The sequence below is a fragment of the Lepisma saccharinum genome, chromosome 21, assembly GCF_977018435.1.
Source record: "Lepisma saccharinum chromosome 21, izLepSacc3.1, whole genome shotgun sequence".
Classification (NCBI taxonomy): domain Eukaryota; kingdom Metazoa; phylum Arthropoda; class Insecta; order Zygentoma; family Lepismatidae; genus Lepisma; species Lepisma saccharinum.
Window position 1 is genome coordinate 29,479,699 of NC_139249.1, and position 16,733 is coordinate 29,496,431.

Here is a 16,733-nt window from a genome sequence, read left to right on the forward strand (position 1 = left end):
GAGGTGATTGTGAATGTACCTTTCAGATTCTGAACCAAATGTTATTTTATATCAGAGTAGTGTTATAGCCCTTTCGTTCTTGCTCTAGTTCGGATTTAATATATAACAATTTGTTTTAATTGGGATTAAAGATACCATTCCATTTAACCGATGAAAGATAACTACGAACCTGCATACTGGACCCCCATAGCTACGTGGTACACCTTACATCAAGTATTTTAATTAATTACTAGAATATAAAATTCACTGGATAGGAATGGATGACAGTTTATTTAATAAAATTTAAATTTGGTATTAGAACAATAATATATACCACGTGAGGCACCTAAAAGTACCACCTGAAATAGCGAAGAAACCAGAAACAGTAGCGATGTGAGGTTTGCGGGAATGGGGCTCGTAAATCAGAGGTATGGGGTGGGTCGAAAAATATCGACAAATGGGGCACCTGGAGCAAAGTCATATTTTTTTAAATGGAACGATATACAATAACATGCATAATATAAAAGAGCACACGCAGAGAAACACAACGCCACTGGTCTCATACATCTACTGCACATAGGAACGAAGATATGGCCATGTGAAAATATGTAAACAAACTAACAAGTGGCCCACTTGACCGTCAGTACCACAGCATGTAAGACTTCTCAGGTGCCTGACAGAACTGCCTTTACACAGAGCAAGTTTTGATAGCAGGTCCACAAGATCGTGTTAGTTCATAACAAGCAGTCGTAGTGGTAAGAGCGAAGATTATGGTGTTCACAAACATAGAAAAAGCGGACATGATCCTGATTTATGGGAATGCCGAAAGAATGCCTCAGAAGCCTACCGTGTGTACGCAGAGAGATATCCGGACAGACGACAGCCATCTCGACGTCTGTTTGGTAAGTTATTTATTAAATTAAGAGACACCGAAAGTGTAACACCACGAGCACGTGTGCGGAACAAGCCAACTACAGGTGAGGCAGGTGCAACAAATGTTCTCGCCGCTGTTGCTGTGAATCCGCACGTTAGCTCCCGTGAAATTGCCAGGGATGCTGGGATGAGTCAGCGAAGTGTATTGCGCATTCTGCACGCACACAAGTTTCACCCATATCATATCTCCCTCCATCAGGAACTTCACGGGAATGATTTTGGTGACCGTGTTCGGTTTTGCACATGGTTGTTACGACACGATACACCTGATTTGTCACGTACCCTCTTCACTGACGAGGCAACTTTTACCAATCATGGAAATGTCAACCTAAGGAACATGCACTATTGGTCGGTGACAAATCCACATTGGCTTCGCCAAGTGGAACGCCAACGCCCATGGAGTGTGAACGTGTGGTGTGGTATAGTGGGTGAACATCTCATTGGCCCTTTTTTATACAAGGGACACTGAATGCTGACCAATACATACAGTTTTTACAACATGAACTGCCTTGGATTGGACGTGGAGGGCCTGTCAAATGGCCAGCTCGTTCCCCAGATTTGACACCGTTAGACTTTTTCCTGTGGGGAAAGCTGAAGGACATTGTCTACCGGGATGTGCCAACAACTCCAGAGGATATGCAACACCGCATTACTGCGGCCTGTAGGGACATTCCCTACGAGATGCTACATTCTGTGCAACGATCTTTGCATGGGTGCCTCGTTGCCTGTATCGCAGCTGACGGCCACCACTTTGAACACACACTTTGACAGGTTTTCGTTTCTTACGCAGTGGTTCTTCGACATACTGTCATGGTCATTTTCATTATGCTGTAACACTGTCAAATACATGGTGCTGATGATGTCTACTGTATTTTTCTTCCTTTAACACGTTCTGTCTTCATCTTGTCCAATGGCTTCCGACATCTCATACTTGTACATGCCGTGGTACTGACGGTCAAGTGGGCCACTTGTTAGTTTGTTTACATATTTTCACATGGCCATATCTTCGTTCCTATGTGCAGTAGATGCATGAGACCAACGGCGTTGAGTTTCTCTGCGTGTGCTCTTTTATATTATGCATGTTATTGTATATCGTTCCATTTAAAAAAATATGACTTTGCTCCAGATGCCTCATTCGTCGATATTTTTCGACCCACCCCATACCTCTGATTTACGAGCCCCATTTGATATTATTGTTTCCCGCAAACTTTACATCGCTACTGTTTCTGGTTTCTTCGCTATTTCAGGTGGTACTTTTAGGTGCCTCACGCGGTATATATATATATAAACTGTCGTTAACAATTATGACCAACTACAACATTAATATATATAACAAGATAATTTTAATAGTTGTCTTTAACTAATAATTGAATTTCTCTCCTTTTGCTGATTATTTAATTAATATCATTATTCATCCATGCTGTATCTGATTGCCCAAAATAATATTTCTATGTTAAATCCCCCCATCCTTTTCTACTTGTCTGTAATGACAATCACTTGGTAAAGATCAACAAGCAAATTAATATAATACTACAAACTCTACAAATAAAATAAAATAATATTAAACTAATTATCTACAAAATAAAATAAATTAAACCATCATTACTATGTGCGTCTAAGTCCTCTGTTGACCTCTCCCGTCACATCGAGTGCCCTGTTGGATTAAATTTTGAACGTATGCCAGCTGGAAGGGGAGTGTCTCGGTTCAGGATTCTTACATCCCACCAGCAAACTGAATGACGTAATATGTAATCAGTGCCATCTATTGGCTTTTACCTTAACCATACCTTTCTTTCCTTCAGAGGGAGAGAAACCAAAATCTTACACAGGCTATAGTGTATTATCAGTTATCACCAAAATTTTAACAGAAACTTTTCAGTGTTGAGGAGCACTCAGCATGGAAGATGTTGACACTTACGTGCTTGTAAAACAAACACATGTTTGCATAATATTCATTAAGAATATGAAACAGCAGTACACAATCTTCACTCACCAGGAGGTTTCGCAAATTCCTCTTGCTTGATTTGTGCCACCTGGCTATTTGTAACCTCAGGGATATTCCAGATAACCACATTTCCTTCTGAATCTCCGCGTAACAGAAACTTTTCCAATTTCCCTTGCCTAGACACCACATGGTACCTCATTGCAGGTGGACAAGACAATGGCTGAAAAAAAATAAATGCATATATATATATATAAATACGGAGAAACTAGTACTCACTTTTATCCGCGAAGCTGTTTTTTCTTCTTTTTCGATTAATTTCAGTGGCCACTGCCACCATCCTCATTGGAACTTGCTGCGCTGTTGCTTGGCGTGCATCTTTTGTTCGTAGTTCTCTGGCTGCCGTTAGGTGCGCTGTGCATCTTGGTGCGTCGTCTGCTATTTCCGGGCGATAACTGCTGCAGTAGTGGAATCCAAGTGTGGTGCGCTTCCCCAGTATCGATGTTTAGTTCGTGCCGGAAATGCATTATGGCGTGCATTTCCTTGATTTTGGTGTCTATGAGCGTGTGGGCAGTGTGTTTGACTCGAACCTTTTGAATTTTATGGCTATTGTATTTGATATGTCTAGCAAGACCAGTAGTGGGTTGGGCTTTTTTTGCATCTGCTAGGTGCTGTTGGATTCTTTCATTGACAGATCTGATGGACCTGCCGATGTAATGAGCCTTGCATTCACACTCTGCATCATATACACCTGGGTTGTCAAGGGGGGAGAGGAAGTACCGTTTGTGCTTGTTCAGTTTATCAGTTATTTTGGAGTTGGGTTTGTGCGCTACTTTGATGCCAAATGGGAGAAGGGCTTTGGCTATGCGGTTGGAAGTGGTGGGATGGTAGGGGAAGGCAAACCATTTATATTGGTCGCTGGGGGTTGGTTGTGGCTGGGCTGCTTGTGGATGGGTTGATTGTGGTAGGTTAGGGTGTCTGACCTGTATTTCCGCCTTACTGCACCAAGTGGAAAGTTGTGATTCCGTGTAGCCATGTTTCAGGGCTATTTCTGTGATGGTGGCGATCTCCTCTCGTAGATCCTCTTCTTTGCCACAGTAGGAGAAGGCTCTTCGATAAAAGTTTAGCCACACATTGGCTTTTTGCTTAGGGGGATGGCTAGAGAGAGCATGTATGTACTGGTTGCCTGCATCCGGTTTTCTGTAGACGGTGGTTGTGAATTTGTTAAGTGCACGGCTGATGGTGATGTCCAGGAAGTTGATTTTACCAAGTTTTTCATGCTCTACGGTGAAGTTGAGCCTGGGGTGGATGCTATGTAGTTTGTTCACTAGGAGGTTGAGTTCTTCTGCCTTTTTGTATACAACTATTGTGTCGTCCGCGAACCTTCCATATCGGATGTGTTGTAGTTCTGGAGTGCGGAGTTTCTCTTTTTCAGCCAGGTGCATGACGATGTTTGCTAAAGGAGCTGGTAGCGGGATGCAGAGTGTGAATGCAAGGCTCATTACATCGGCAGGTCCATCAGATCTGTCAATGAAAGAATCCAACAGCACCTAGCAGATGTAAAAAAAGCCCAACCCACTACTGGTCTTGCTAGACATATCAAATACAATAGCCATAAAATTCAAAAGGTTCGAGTCAAACACACTGCCCACACGCTCATAGACACCAAAATCAAGGAAACGCACGCCATAATGCATTTCCCGCACGAACTAAACATCGATAGCGGGCAAGCGCACCACACTTGGATTCCACTACTGCAGCAGTTATCGCCCGGAAATAGCAGACGACGCACCAAGATGCACAGCGCACCTAGCAGCGCACCTAACGGCAGCCAGAGAACTACGAACAAAAGACGCACGCCAAGCAACAGCGCAGCAAGTTCCAACGAGGATGGTGGCAGTGGCCACTGAAATTAATCGAAAAAGAAGAAAAAACAGCTTCGTGGATAAAAGTGAGTACTAGTTTCTCCGTATTTATATACTACCGCGTCTCTCTTTTCCCAATCATGAATATATATATATATTTAAAATTTCCAGTGTTAAGGTCAATTTATACTCAGAATGCCAATCGCAGATGGATCTAGAATTTAAAATGAGTTTTGATCACTGTGTATGTGATTACAAGGCAAGTGTTGGTCGCTACACTACCAGGAAGGCCCATTTAAACTTTCACTTAAACAACGCAAGTTACATAACAGGACTATTACTTATAGTGGTTATGGTAATGCAGAAAAGACATTGTGATTCTTGCATGTTTTTTTGTACTTTAGTACATATTTCAGGAATTAAAAAACATAATGATGAAGGAATTGGGAGCAGCACAAAATTCAAGATCTTCATTTATTGAATAATCCTCCAAAGCTCAGCAGCTGAAAGCTCGTTCACCTTCCACTGCATGCAGACCTACTGGACAACAAATTTCTACTCGGTTCTGCAGAGTCAGCTAGACAATGGCCCTTGCCAGCAGTGAATGCACCTCCACCAAGGGATATCCCAGGTGAACAGCTGGAGGTGCAAAGGCCACCACATCAGGAGAAAAACCGGAACCCCTGGAAATGTGAAATCAACACGCATCACCTTTGAGGAGGCTTGCAGAGAACATTGTTGCAGTTTGCAGACGTGCCGAGAGATCATGATATTACAAGGAATCATCTGGTTCTTGACACTTCCACAGCAGTTCCAATCCGACACAACCAAAGACCCAACCCAAGATCCGGAGAATCAGTCCAACGCAACTGTCTGCCGCCTCCATTACCAGTTGCCACCTGACATCAAGGTCTCCGGTGTCTCCTGCCACCTCCAGGGTGCCAGTTTCCTTCATAACCACCACCAACAACCACAGCAGCCAGAGCCAAGGGCAACAAGCAAGGGGTGAATTCGAAGTCCCTATTTTCATATCACTAAGCTATGTCCTGGCATGACTCGAACCCTGTGCCTAAACCCATAATCATGCTACAATAAATGTTTTTTTTCTCTTACTGATTAAATTATGTCTACCAGGGTGACAGGCATCCAAAGAGACATTAAAATGTGGAGAACAATGCAACAGATACTGTTCATAATCACGCCATGTATCTATCGTATCAGACAGGTATCCACATTCTGTGGCAAACAAGCATGTGGGCTTATCAGTAGATAAAAATGTTTGAGAAGAAAATTGTTGCTTGTGTGCTCCTATGACATTACCAGCAAAAGGGACCCAGTGCGACAGCTGCAGCAAAGAAAGTCTGTAGCACAGGAGTAGAAGAGACCACATCCTGTACAAGAGAAGTGTTCCAATCCTTCTGGTGTGGAGACAGTGCCGGATCTGCAAATCTTGCCCCCCCCCCCCCCCCCCGCAAGATATTAGCAAAGCCCCTCCACCTCTACCTACCTACCTTTACACACACACACACATGTATGTGTATATATTATATGTTTATTTATTTATAAATATATGTATACAAATACACATATATAATTTATGTGTGTGTGTGTGTGTGTGTGTGTAATTCTGGATCTCATGTTGACCAAGTCCAAGTCACATATAAAGGGAATAGAGGGTGATTCGAAAGTCCCTTAACACCCTCTATAACAAGTAAAGGAGTTAGGCTGGGTACAATTAATCATGATAGAAAGAGGTTAGGCTTAGGGGGAACCACATTGGTGTGTTCCAAGCGGACGCCCGCGATATTGGTGACCACCATATTTAATTAAACTCAGTTTTTTTTAAATGGGGCATTTGGAAAATGATATATTTGTTACAATCATGCAGTCGTTACTTTTACCTGATTAAAGATAGGTTGAAGAAACCTTTACCAGTGCATTTCTCGTGAAACTGATTTGATTCTAGTCTGACTAGCATGCGGGAAAGCTGGGGTGGATGGTCTAAGGTTGGAATTTTTCCGACTCTGTCCCCGCATAAAGCGGCTGTAGGGCCCATCCAGATTCGAATCAAATAGTACCCAAGAGGTGGGGGTAAAGGCAGCCGTAGCATGGCGCTTATCACATCACCTCCAAGATGGCTGATATCGAAAAAATGTGGGGCCCACATACCCTAAATGCTAAATGTGCCTTCATAGCATGGTGCTATATGCACAGGGAACTTTATCTTTACCTGTATATATTGTATTCCTTTCTGTACCCCTGTGTAACTATGCTTATTTTTTACATACGCATATACGAACCCTCTACTATGTCAATGGCTGAGGGTCCCCTAAATGCTTACTTGCCTCCGGGCCCCCCGCACTGCAGGGTTTTGCGGCTTGTAGATCTGGCACTGCGTGTGTGTAATTCTTGATCTCATGTTGACAAGTCACATATGTGTAAGAGCCTAGATGTTGATTCAAAAGTCCCTTACTTCCCTCTATGGAGTTAGGCTGGGTACAATTGGTCATGATAGAAACAGGATAGGCTTAGGGGGAACTGCATTGGTATGTTCCAAGCAGACGTCCGCCATATTGAATTCAACTCAAAATTTTTAAATGATTGATTGATTTGGTGTTTAAGTCCACTTTATGCACAGTAAGGCTAGTCGGGACTGGACCTACAGTTTAGAGTGGGATCCGAACCACTATGTGCCTCCACCGGGGATCGAACCCGGGATCCCTTGATTACAAGGCGACAACGCAACCACTCAATTTTTTTTTAAAATGAGAAGGAGGTGATGTGTATACATGACACTGTTTTCTCACACCTGGAAAATGATACATTTGTTACAATCATGCAGTCGTAACGTTTACCTGATTAATGATAGGTTGAAGAAACCTTCACCACACTGCATTTCTTGTGAAATTCTAGCCTGATTTGATTCTAGTCTCACTGTCATGCAGGAAACCTGGGGTGGGTAATCTAAGGGTGGAATTTTCTGGCCTTTTTCCTCGCATAAAGCGGCTCTTGGGCCCACCCAGCCTCAAATCAATGGTACCCGGGGGAGGAGGTAGAGGCGACCGCAGCTTAGTGCTGATGACATCAGCACCAAGATGGCCGACATCGGAAATAGATAGGGCCCACATACCCTAAATGTGCCTTCATGGCACGGTGCTATATGCACACGGAGAGCGAACTTTACCTTTACCTGAGTAACTACATTTATTTTTTACATACACATATACGAACCCTCTACTATGCCAATGGCTGAGGGCCCCCCCAAAGGGTTACTTGCTTCCGGGCCCCCCGCACTGCGGGGTTTTGCAGCTTGTAGATCCGGCACTGTCTGGAGACACCAATCTTGCTGAACTTGCTATGCAGGCAACTAAAGGATTCCTCATGGGTTGACCCCAGAGCAAATGCATTAGTGAATCTCTGTTGAAAACTGCTGTCAAATCCACATGACACCAGAACAATTACAGAAGTTACAGCTATGTAAAAGTGAAGGACTAACATTACAGATGACACACTATGAAGCTGGATAAAGAACTCACCTGCTCAAAATATACAGTAGAAAGTACATCATGGTAAATATTTTAAGTGTTACTTTTTAATAATGATATAAGTATGGTATTCTGAACATATCATGTACAGGGAGTAGAAAAAAGTACTCATAGAAAACAAACTAGTATCATTTTCCATGACATTAGAGGGACTGGTTCCGAACTTCATGGAAACAGCACCACACTGTGGAATATAGTTTGCATATTCATCAGCTCTCACAGAGCAGTATTGTGTGTCATGCAAAAGGATCTTCCTGGGGAAAGAATAGTACAGAAACAACAGCAGCCCGGAAAAGATCCAAAGTGGGATGAACACAGCAACAAATTGCCAATTTGATAGCAAAGTTTTAATGAACTGAAAGTGTAGCTTCTGTTGTAGCTAATTTTGTATGAAGACTAAATAATGTGATTACCTCACAGGACACTTCATTTCATAAATTCCACAAGTTCTTATCTAATTTCCATTTTGAATTAACTGAATATCTGCTTTAGGTGGAGAATTCTGATTATTTCTTTTCGTTAAGTCCATTTTTTGGTTGACTGGCTGATTTGGTGTTTTAAGTCCACTTTATGCACAGTAAGGCTAATCGGGACTGGACCTAGAGTTTAAACTAGGATCCGAACCACTTGTGCCTCCACCGGGTATCGAATCTGGAAGTACTATTTCTTAACACCCTGTATGTATACTCTATAAAAGAGAGAGTTGTTAGGTTATTTAACAGATGATTGTTTTCATTCAATGGTTTACCTTGTCCCCTGGTACAGCCAAAAGACAGTAGAGAAAAGGAATATCCCCATCCACAGCTTTGTTATGGAAGTCCTTGCTATCTGCAATACAGCTGAAAAACAGATATTAAACTTCTGAACATTCATTTCATAACAATTTAGAAATTAAATTTCCATAAATCTTCAATAATATTTACACTTTTATTGAATACAGCTCACTAACTATAATGATATATTATAAAATAAACAAAGCCATCCTTATATCATACTGAAAAGTTGTGAATCAATCAGGGATCAACCCTGGTTAATTTTCATAGAACTCTTCAGTTCAATTTCATACAGCTAGGTAACTGGGAAAGTAGTGTTGTTTAATCATATGATAGGCTTTCTTTGATATCGCTGGAAAATTGTGATTTTTCTTAATGGGAAATCAACAGAACAATTCCTAATAGCCCAGTCAATAAAGGTTTCATGTTGAGATTAATTCCGTAAAAGCTGAATTTTGGTCAGTTGTTAGAACACTATTACTAGTGGAAAATTCCATAAGTTCCCGACCCTCCTCGTGGTGCTTCCTCCCCCCCCCCCCCCCGCAACATCAATTTTGCAGACTCTCAGTTATTGGCTTATATCTCCGTAACCAATGGTCGTAGATAGGTCATCTTTTTTTCTAATTCTCATTAGATGGGCTTCAAAAAAGTTTCTGTTCACTTTTTCAATAATGTTGGTGGTTTTGCCATAATTTAAAAAATAACCTTTAAAAAGTAAATTTCTTCTAGTACTTTCTAAAGTTTTTGCCTTGTAACTTTTGAACAAATTAAATTACAAGAAATTGTTTCCAATAAAAGTTGTAGCCTAATTTATAAGCTTTAAAACGATATAAGTTTTTGTGTATTTTAATGAAAGATACACCATAAAATGTGTCTCCAAATGGAGAACAGTACCAAACAAATGTGTCATCACAGCCCGGCGGTTAACTCTGGAATAACTGACTGCTTCATAAATGCAAAAGACTTGGAGGAATTAATTATTAGCTATACCACTTAAGACACGTTCAGTGGATTAGCCAATCGCCATCTTCGTGCTGACGGCCACCATTTTGAAAGGAGTCCACCATATTGGATATTTTTGATTTGATATATCTCAGAAACGGTGGCACCTGTCAACTTACATTTTTTTTTCAGAAATGCTCTAAGTAGTGTAAGCTTTCAAAAAATATCAACAAATTTATTTCTGAAGAACAAAAATAGTAATTTTGTAGAAAACTCACTATTTACATATAATATTTTATGTGAATAACTGCTAGTTGAAAGTTGTGACTGACCCAAAGATGTTAATTTATTTCATTCATTATTTATTGTTTAATTTTGTGTTTAATATGCATTATGATATTTTATGTTGTTATCAATTACTATTTTGTTATGTTCCAAAACGTTGTTGAATTAATAAGATGTATAATTAATTATTGATAATGTGAAATTGTGATGTATAAATTTCTATACACATGTTGAGCATAGCAACGAAAAAAAAGAAAGAAAAAAAAGACGATCAATAAATGAAAAAAATATATTGAAAATTTATATAGTGATCTCAGAGTTTTCTTTGAATTTAGCAAACAGTAAGTAGATTTGGATAAAGGTAAATATTAGGATGTTTCGTTGAAGTGTGTGCAAAAGACTTGCTTCAATAATTTGGTGCCTACAGCCAGGATTGAACAAAGAAAGGACAATCTTCTGATGCATGGTGTGAAGTTTGCGCAATGGTAGTTATAGACTTTTAAATTTTATTTTGTCTTGGATTTGCAATTTGTTGAACATGTTGCGAAGATAAAATTGGCGACCCTAAATATTGTACTTAAGATTATTATTATTTATCATGGCAGATAAAACTAAAGAAACGAAGCCTAGACATTCACATAGGCTAAAATCTAATGTTGCATATGAAAGAACCTACTTAAATAGTACGAGGCGCATCCAGAAAGTAAGTTTCCCTATTTTTTTTCCCGTGAAAGTAAACATAATGAGCCGTGTAAATTGCACATGCGCAACAGAGCTAAGACGTATCAATCATATGCCAGGCGGACAGATCCCGCCCGGCGCCAGTAGCGAGGCAGCAGTGGTCCGAAGTGGAAGCTCGTATTCCTTCTCCCGCCGCATGCCAGTAGCGAGGCAGCAGTGGTCCGAAATGGAAGCTCGTATTCCTTCTCCCGCCGCATGCGAGGTTCGTTCGGTGATAAAAGTTCCTGAATGCACAAAGCATTGCGCCAATTGACATTCATCGTCAGCTCTGTGAGGTCTATGGGCCGAACATTATGAGTAAGCAGATGGTGCGTCGCTGGTGTCGGCAGTTTTCGGAATGTCGTCAAAGTGTCCATGATGAAGAGCGCAGTGGGCGTCCGTCCCTCGATCTGGTTGAGCTGGTGTGGCAGCGCATCGTAGAGAACCGTCGCTTCACGATTACGGAGTTGAGTAGCCTTTTTCCGCAGATATCGCGATCCGTGTTGCATGAGATTGTCACGCAGCACCTGCTGTTCAAAAAATTGTGTGCCAGGTGGGTGCCGAAAAACCTGACACCCGAACACAAAATGAAACGTTCAGGAGCAGCACTGACATTCCTGAAAGGTACCATGATGACGACGATGATTTCCTCGACAGGATCGTCACGGGCGATGAGACGTGGATTTCGCACTTCACCCCGGAAACCAAGCAGCAGTCAATGCATTGGCGGCATAGTGGATCTCCGGTCAAGAAGAAATTCAAACAGACGATGTCGGTACAGAAAGTGATGTGCACAGTGTTTTGGGACAGGAAGGGCATTTTGCTCATTGACTTCCTCCCCAGAGGTGAAACGGTGAACGCTGACCATTACTGTGAAACACTAAGGAAATTGTGACGTGCCATTCAAAACAAGAGGCGTGGCATGCTTACTGCAGGTGTTGTGCTCCTCCATGACAATGCTCGTCCACATACGGCTCGGTGCACAGCAGCTGTTTTGATGGAATTTGGCTGGGAGTTGTTTGATCATCCACCTTACAGTCCTGATCTGGCTCCCAGCGATTTTCACGTTTTCTTGCACCTCAAGAAATTCCTGTCCTCCGGTGAGCATTTTGGCAACAACGAAGAGCTGAAGACGTCTGTCACACGCTGGTTCCATTCACAGGCAGCAGAGTTCTACGACAGTGGGATCCAAAAGTTGATACCACAATACGACAAGTGTCTCAATTCTGGTGGTTGCTATGTTGAAAAATAGCTGAACCTTTGCTGTACCTGTTGCCAATAAATGGTTTCCTGAAACTGTGTTGGTTTTTTTTTTTAAAAAAATAGGGAAACTTACTTTCTGGAAGCGCCTCGTAGTAATTCTCAAGATGGTGACATTTGTGATGTACAGTCAGGTAAGACTGAAGGAGTGGCTTGTTGTGATAAACTCGATAATGACCTGAGGCATGAGCAATGTTTTGATTATCATTTGTGGTATCATGTATCATGTTTGAAGCTTTCCCTTACACATTGGACAATTTATTCTACCTTGAAGGAAATATACTGTTGTAACAAATGTGATCCCAGTTATGATCCTTATCTATTGCCGGCTTATTTGGTAAGCATAAATCCTAATTTAAATGACATACAAAACAGGATTAGAAGCATACAATTAGCTGTTGTAAGTTCTAACCGAGAACTTAAGCAGTCTAATCAAGAACTTAGGACTCAGTTTGAACAGTCTAACCAAGAACTTAAGTCTCAGTTTGAACAGTCTAATCAGGAACTTAGATCAGAATTAAATATGTCTAATGAAAATATTCAGGTTAAACTTGACGTTATATCTTTAAAACAAGCTGAATTATCTAGTGCACATACACAGTTATCTTCACAGCTTGATGTTAAATTTGAAGCTGTTAGGGAGAATTCACACCGAAGAAACACGCAACATGCGACACGAGTGTATCACACCGAAGAGACAAGATGCGTGCGGCAAGCGACACTTGGTTTCTTTGCTCAGTTTGCATGATGGTACCGATATAATTGCATTAATCAGTTTATTAGTCACCCGAAAATAACGTAACAAGAGACATTGTTACATGTAAACTGCGTTGTAAAATTTGTGCAAGTTATTGAAACTTGGGAGAGGCATGTTGTGCACGAGAAAACTGAGAAATAATATGCACTGAAATCAAACTGTATACGTTAGACTTTTCAGCCTGAATAAAGCGAATACCTAAACACTAGAGAAATGGTTCTCAACCTTCTTGAAACCATGTCACGGTATTCTTTTTAAGTCAATGCCCTTAGCCGAAGAATTTTCGTCATAAATCTTTACAGTATTGAAGATTTCATGCATGAATTAACATGTACCTATGAAATTAAATATTGATAAATAAATTCTAGCATAATCATAAGAGTAATAATAGTTTGATTATGTGTGCATATTTGTTGACGAATATAAAAATATGGAAGACTAAGTGGTAACGTCGTCTCCTTCTAATTAAGTGATCCCGGGTTCGATAACCGGGGAGGCACTGGGCAGATCCAGTTCTGGTTAGTCTTTTTTGTGCATAAAATGGACTTAAAAAACGAAAACTCACAACTCAAATATGATATTGGGATTATGATAGTTGTCAACCAGTTTCAGCAGAACATTTCACAGCTCAGTATAGTTGATACGAGGGCACGGTATCGGGTCGCGGCCCGATGGTTGAAAAACAATGCACTAGAGTACTTTACCATGTTAACTAATATAGTTTGGACTAAAGTGCCTCCATAAGCTGACTTTTTCAAATAAAAGCAGTCAGGTAAATGGCCAAAGCACGGCCTCTTTTCACGATGCTGAAGGCAAATTACAGCCAATAGATAACTGCATCAAAAAACTTGATAAAGCAAAATGAACGTTGTGTTTAAATCTTAAAACATTGTTAAAACATTGTACATATCGATACTTTATTATATCAACAAATTAGAGGATCAAACATAATGCCGGTTGGGCTCTCTTCTAGAGTCTAAATACAGCTCGTTGGAATGAAGCATTCGCTGCGCATGTGCGAACAAGAAACTGAAGCAACACGATGCACAGTATTGAGAAAACGGCTCAGTCCGAGAGGCACGTAAGCGACATGCGACACGTGCATCTTGCCGTGTTTCTTCGGTTCGAAAGGTTGCATTGATTACTGAGTGTTGGCTTCCAAGCGACACGTGTTTTGTGTTGCATGTTGCGTGTTGCGTGTTGCGTGTTTCTTCGGTGTGAATTCTCCCTTAATCATGATATTACTCATGTTAACAATCGGCTCAATATTTTAATGTCTGAATTTAAGGGCAAAATAGATGCGGTTAGTACAGCGTGTTTACAATCAAATACATGTCTTGAATCTGTATTTGATAATAAATGTCGTAATGTTGATGACAAACTATCTTAATTTGAAAATGTACAAGGATTATGAAAGAACATGTTCTTGATTGTGATGAACGTCTAAAGGATGTTAGTAACAAGTTTAATGATTATGATCAAAGATTAGATAATATCAAATCAAATTATAATGACTGCTCTTCTAACATTGTTGATCTTATGTCTAGAGTCACTATTTTAGAAAATGAAAGCAATGTTAATGCTGATGTACATAAGCATATTTCTGATTAAACAGTTTAATTCCCGAATTGAAGGTATGGAACAAGGTAGCCAAAACCTTCAATCTGATGGCAAATATTTAACAGCCAAAGTTAATTCTAATGCTCGTAATTCTGTTGTTACAAAGCTTACACTACTTGGAGCATTTATAAAAAAAATGGAAGTTGACAGTTGCCACCGTTCCCAGAGATATATCAAATCAAAAAAATATGGCAGACTCTTTTCAAGATGGCGGCCGTCAACACGGAGATGGTGATTGGCTAATCCACTGAACGTGTTTTAAATGGTATAACAATTAATTCTTCCAAGTCTTTTGCATTTATCAAGCAGTCAATGATTCCAGACTTAACCGCCAGGCTGTGATAATGACACACTTGTTTGGTACTGTTTTCCATTTGGAGATGCATTTTATGGTGTATCTTTCATTAAAATACATAAAAACTTATATCGTTTTAAAGTTTATAAATTAGGCTACAACTTTTATTGGAAACAATTTCTTGTCATTTAATTTGTTCAAAAGTTACAAGGCAAAAGCTTTTAGAAAGTATTAGAAAAAATTTGCTTATTTAAAGATTATTTTTTAAATTACGGCAAAACTACCAACATCGTTGAAAAATTGAACAGAATTGTTTTTGAAGCCCATCTAATGAGAATTATGACTAAAAATGAATGACCTGTCTGTGGCCATTGGTTATGGAGATATAAGCCAATAACTGAGTCTGCGAAATTGATGTTTGGGGGGAGCTGGGGGGGGGGGAGCACCATGAGGAGGGTCGGGGACTTTTGGGATTTTCCACTACTAGTAGTGTTCTAACAACTGACCAAAATTCAGCTTTTACGGAATTATTACCAACATTAGCCCTTTTTTGTCCTTCATTGACTGGGCTATAATTTACACATACTAATTATAGAAGTTTTTCATAGTTCTGAAAAAAAAAAAGATTGAAGTTGTTCAATACGAAGTCATTCCCTCTTAACAAGAGTATATTCCCTGCACAGGTTATCACACTGTAGACAGGAGCATCAAAACAGAACGCGACAGTGATTTGATAAAAGAAGATAACCAATGATTTGATAAAAGAGCCTGTTCTGGCTGGGACTTGATTCTAGAACCTTCAGAGGAGAAATTTTGGTTATCACTTCTTGGTGGTAGAACCAAAATGAAAGAACGATAACATTCCTTACCTTAGAACACAACACAATCTTGCTACTTTGACAAGGAATGCAAAAACAAATGATAATAAGTAACAAGTAAGTATTTAATTTTGTAGCTTTTAGATTTAGTATCATGATAATTTTCAAATTATAACCAAAATTCACTAAAAAATTTCTGTTATTGATAAATCTCACAAAATTCTAATGTGGTAGAAACTGACAAAATATATTAAGGCACTAGCAATGATCATTAGTATTCATTAGCAACTTGAAATGTCTGCCCACATAATATATATTTGCTTCATATATAATAAACATTACAAAATGGCATAATTGTTTATTTTCTATACTTCATACCTTTCACAGAAGACTGAACCATTTACAAAGTTCCCACATGAATTCTACATGTATTCATGTACTTTCTCTGTTTTCTAGAATCTTGGCGTTTTTTTTTTTCCAGAGTACAATTCTGTTTTAAATGTATTTTACAATGGTATCATTCATTTCCCCTGATGACCATATCATCCTCACTACTATTACAGATGGGACAGATTAATCGGTACTCGGTAATAGATTATATATGCAGTAATAACAACAGTAATATTATCGAGCTGGTTCGGTAAATTTTGGTAGATTGTATGGTATGTATGGTTGACTGGTGTAAAGAGATATTTTAATGATTATGTGGGTGCAAGTTCTAAGCTATTTATATGTTTACAAGATGGTAAAAGTTGAGAAAATTTCTCTGTAAATCTATTAGGCATTATTAACTGACAAATTTATCCAATGAAATATATACACTTTCAAACTTAATAAAACTATCAATACAGATATGTAACTATGGTGTAATGTGATATATACTGTTTTATGCCTTGAGCTGTAAAATTGTTTTTGTTCATTATTTAACATCTTAAATATCATATTCTTTCTTATCACAAGAAACAATCACAACGATATGTACTTCATTGTACTGTTTTT

At 39.6% G+C, this 16,733-nt stretch overlaps 1 protein-coding gene across 11 annotated transcripts in view; it reads right to left on the reverse strand.

Annotated features, from left to right (window-relative positions):
• Rbcn-3B (WD repeat-containing protein Rbcn-3B) overlaps positions 1-16,733 on the reverse strand; it is a 142,689-nt gene that overhangs the window by 100,797 nt on the left and 25,159 nt on the right. For all 11 annotated transcript variants that reach the window (XM_083143021.1, XM_083143019.1, XM_083143025.1 and 8 more), the window contains 2 exons: positions 9,013-9,103; positions 2,906-3,077 (listed from right to left, as the gene is read on the reverse strand). In XM_083143021.1, coding sequence (XP_082999147.1) covers positions 2,906-3,077; positions 9,013-9,103 — 263 coding nt within the window. The remainder of the gene's footprint in view (positions 1-2,905; positions 3,078-9,012; positions 9,104-16,733) is intronic.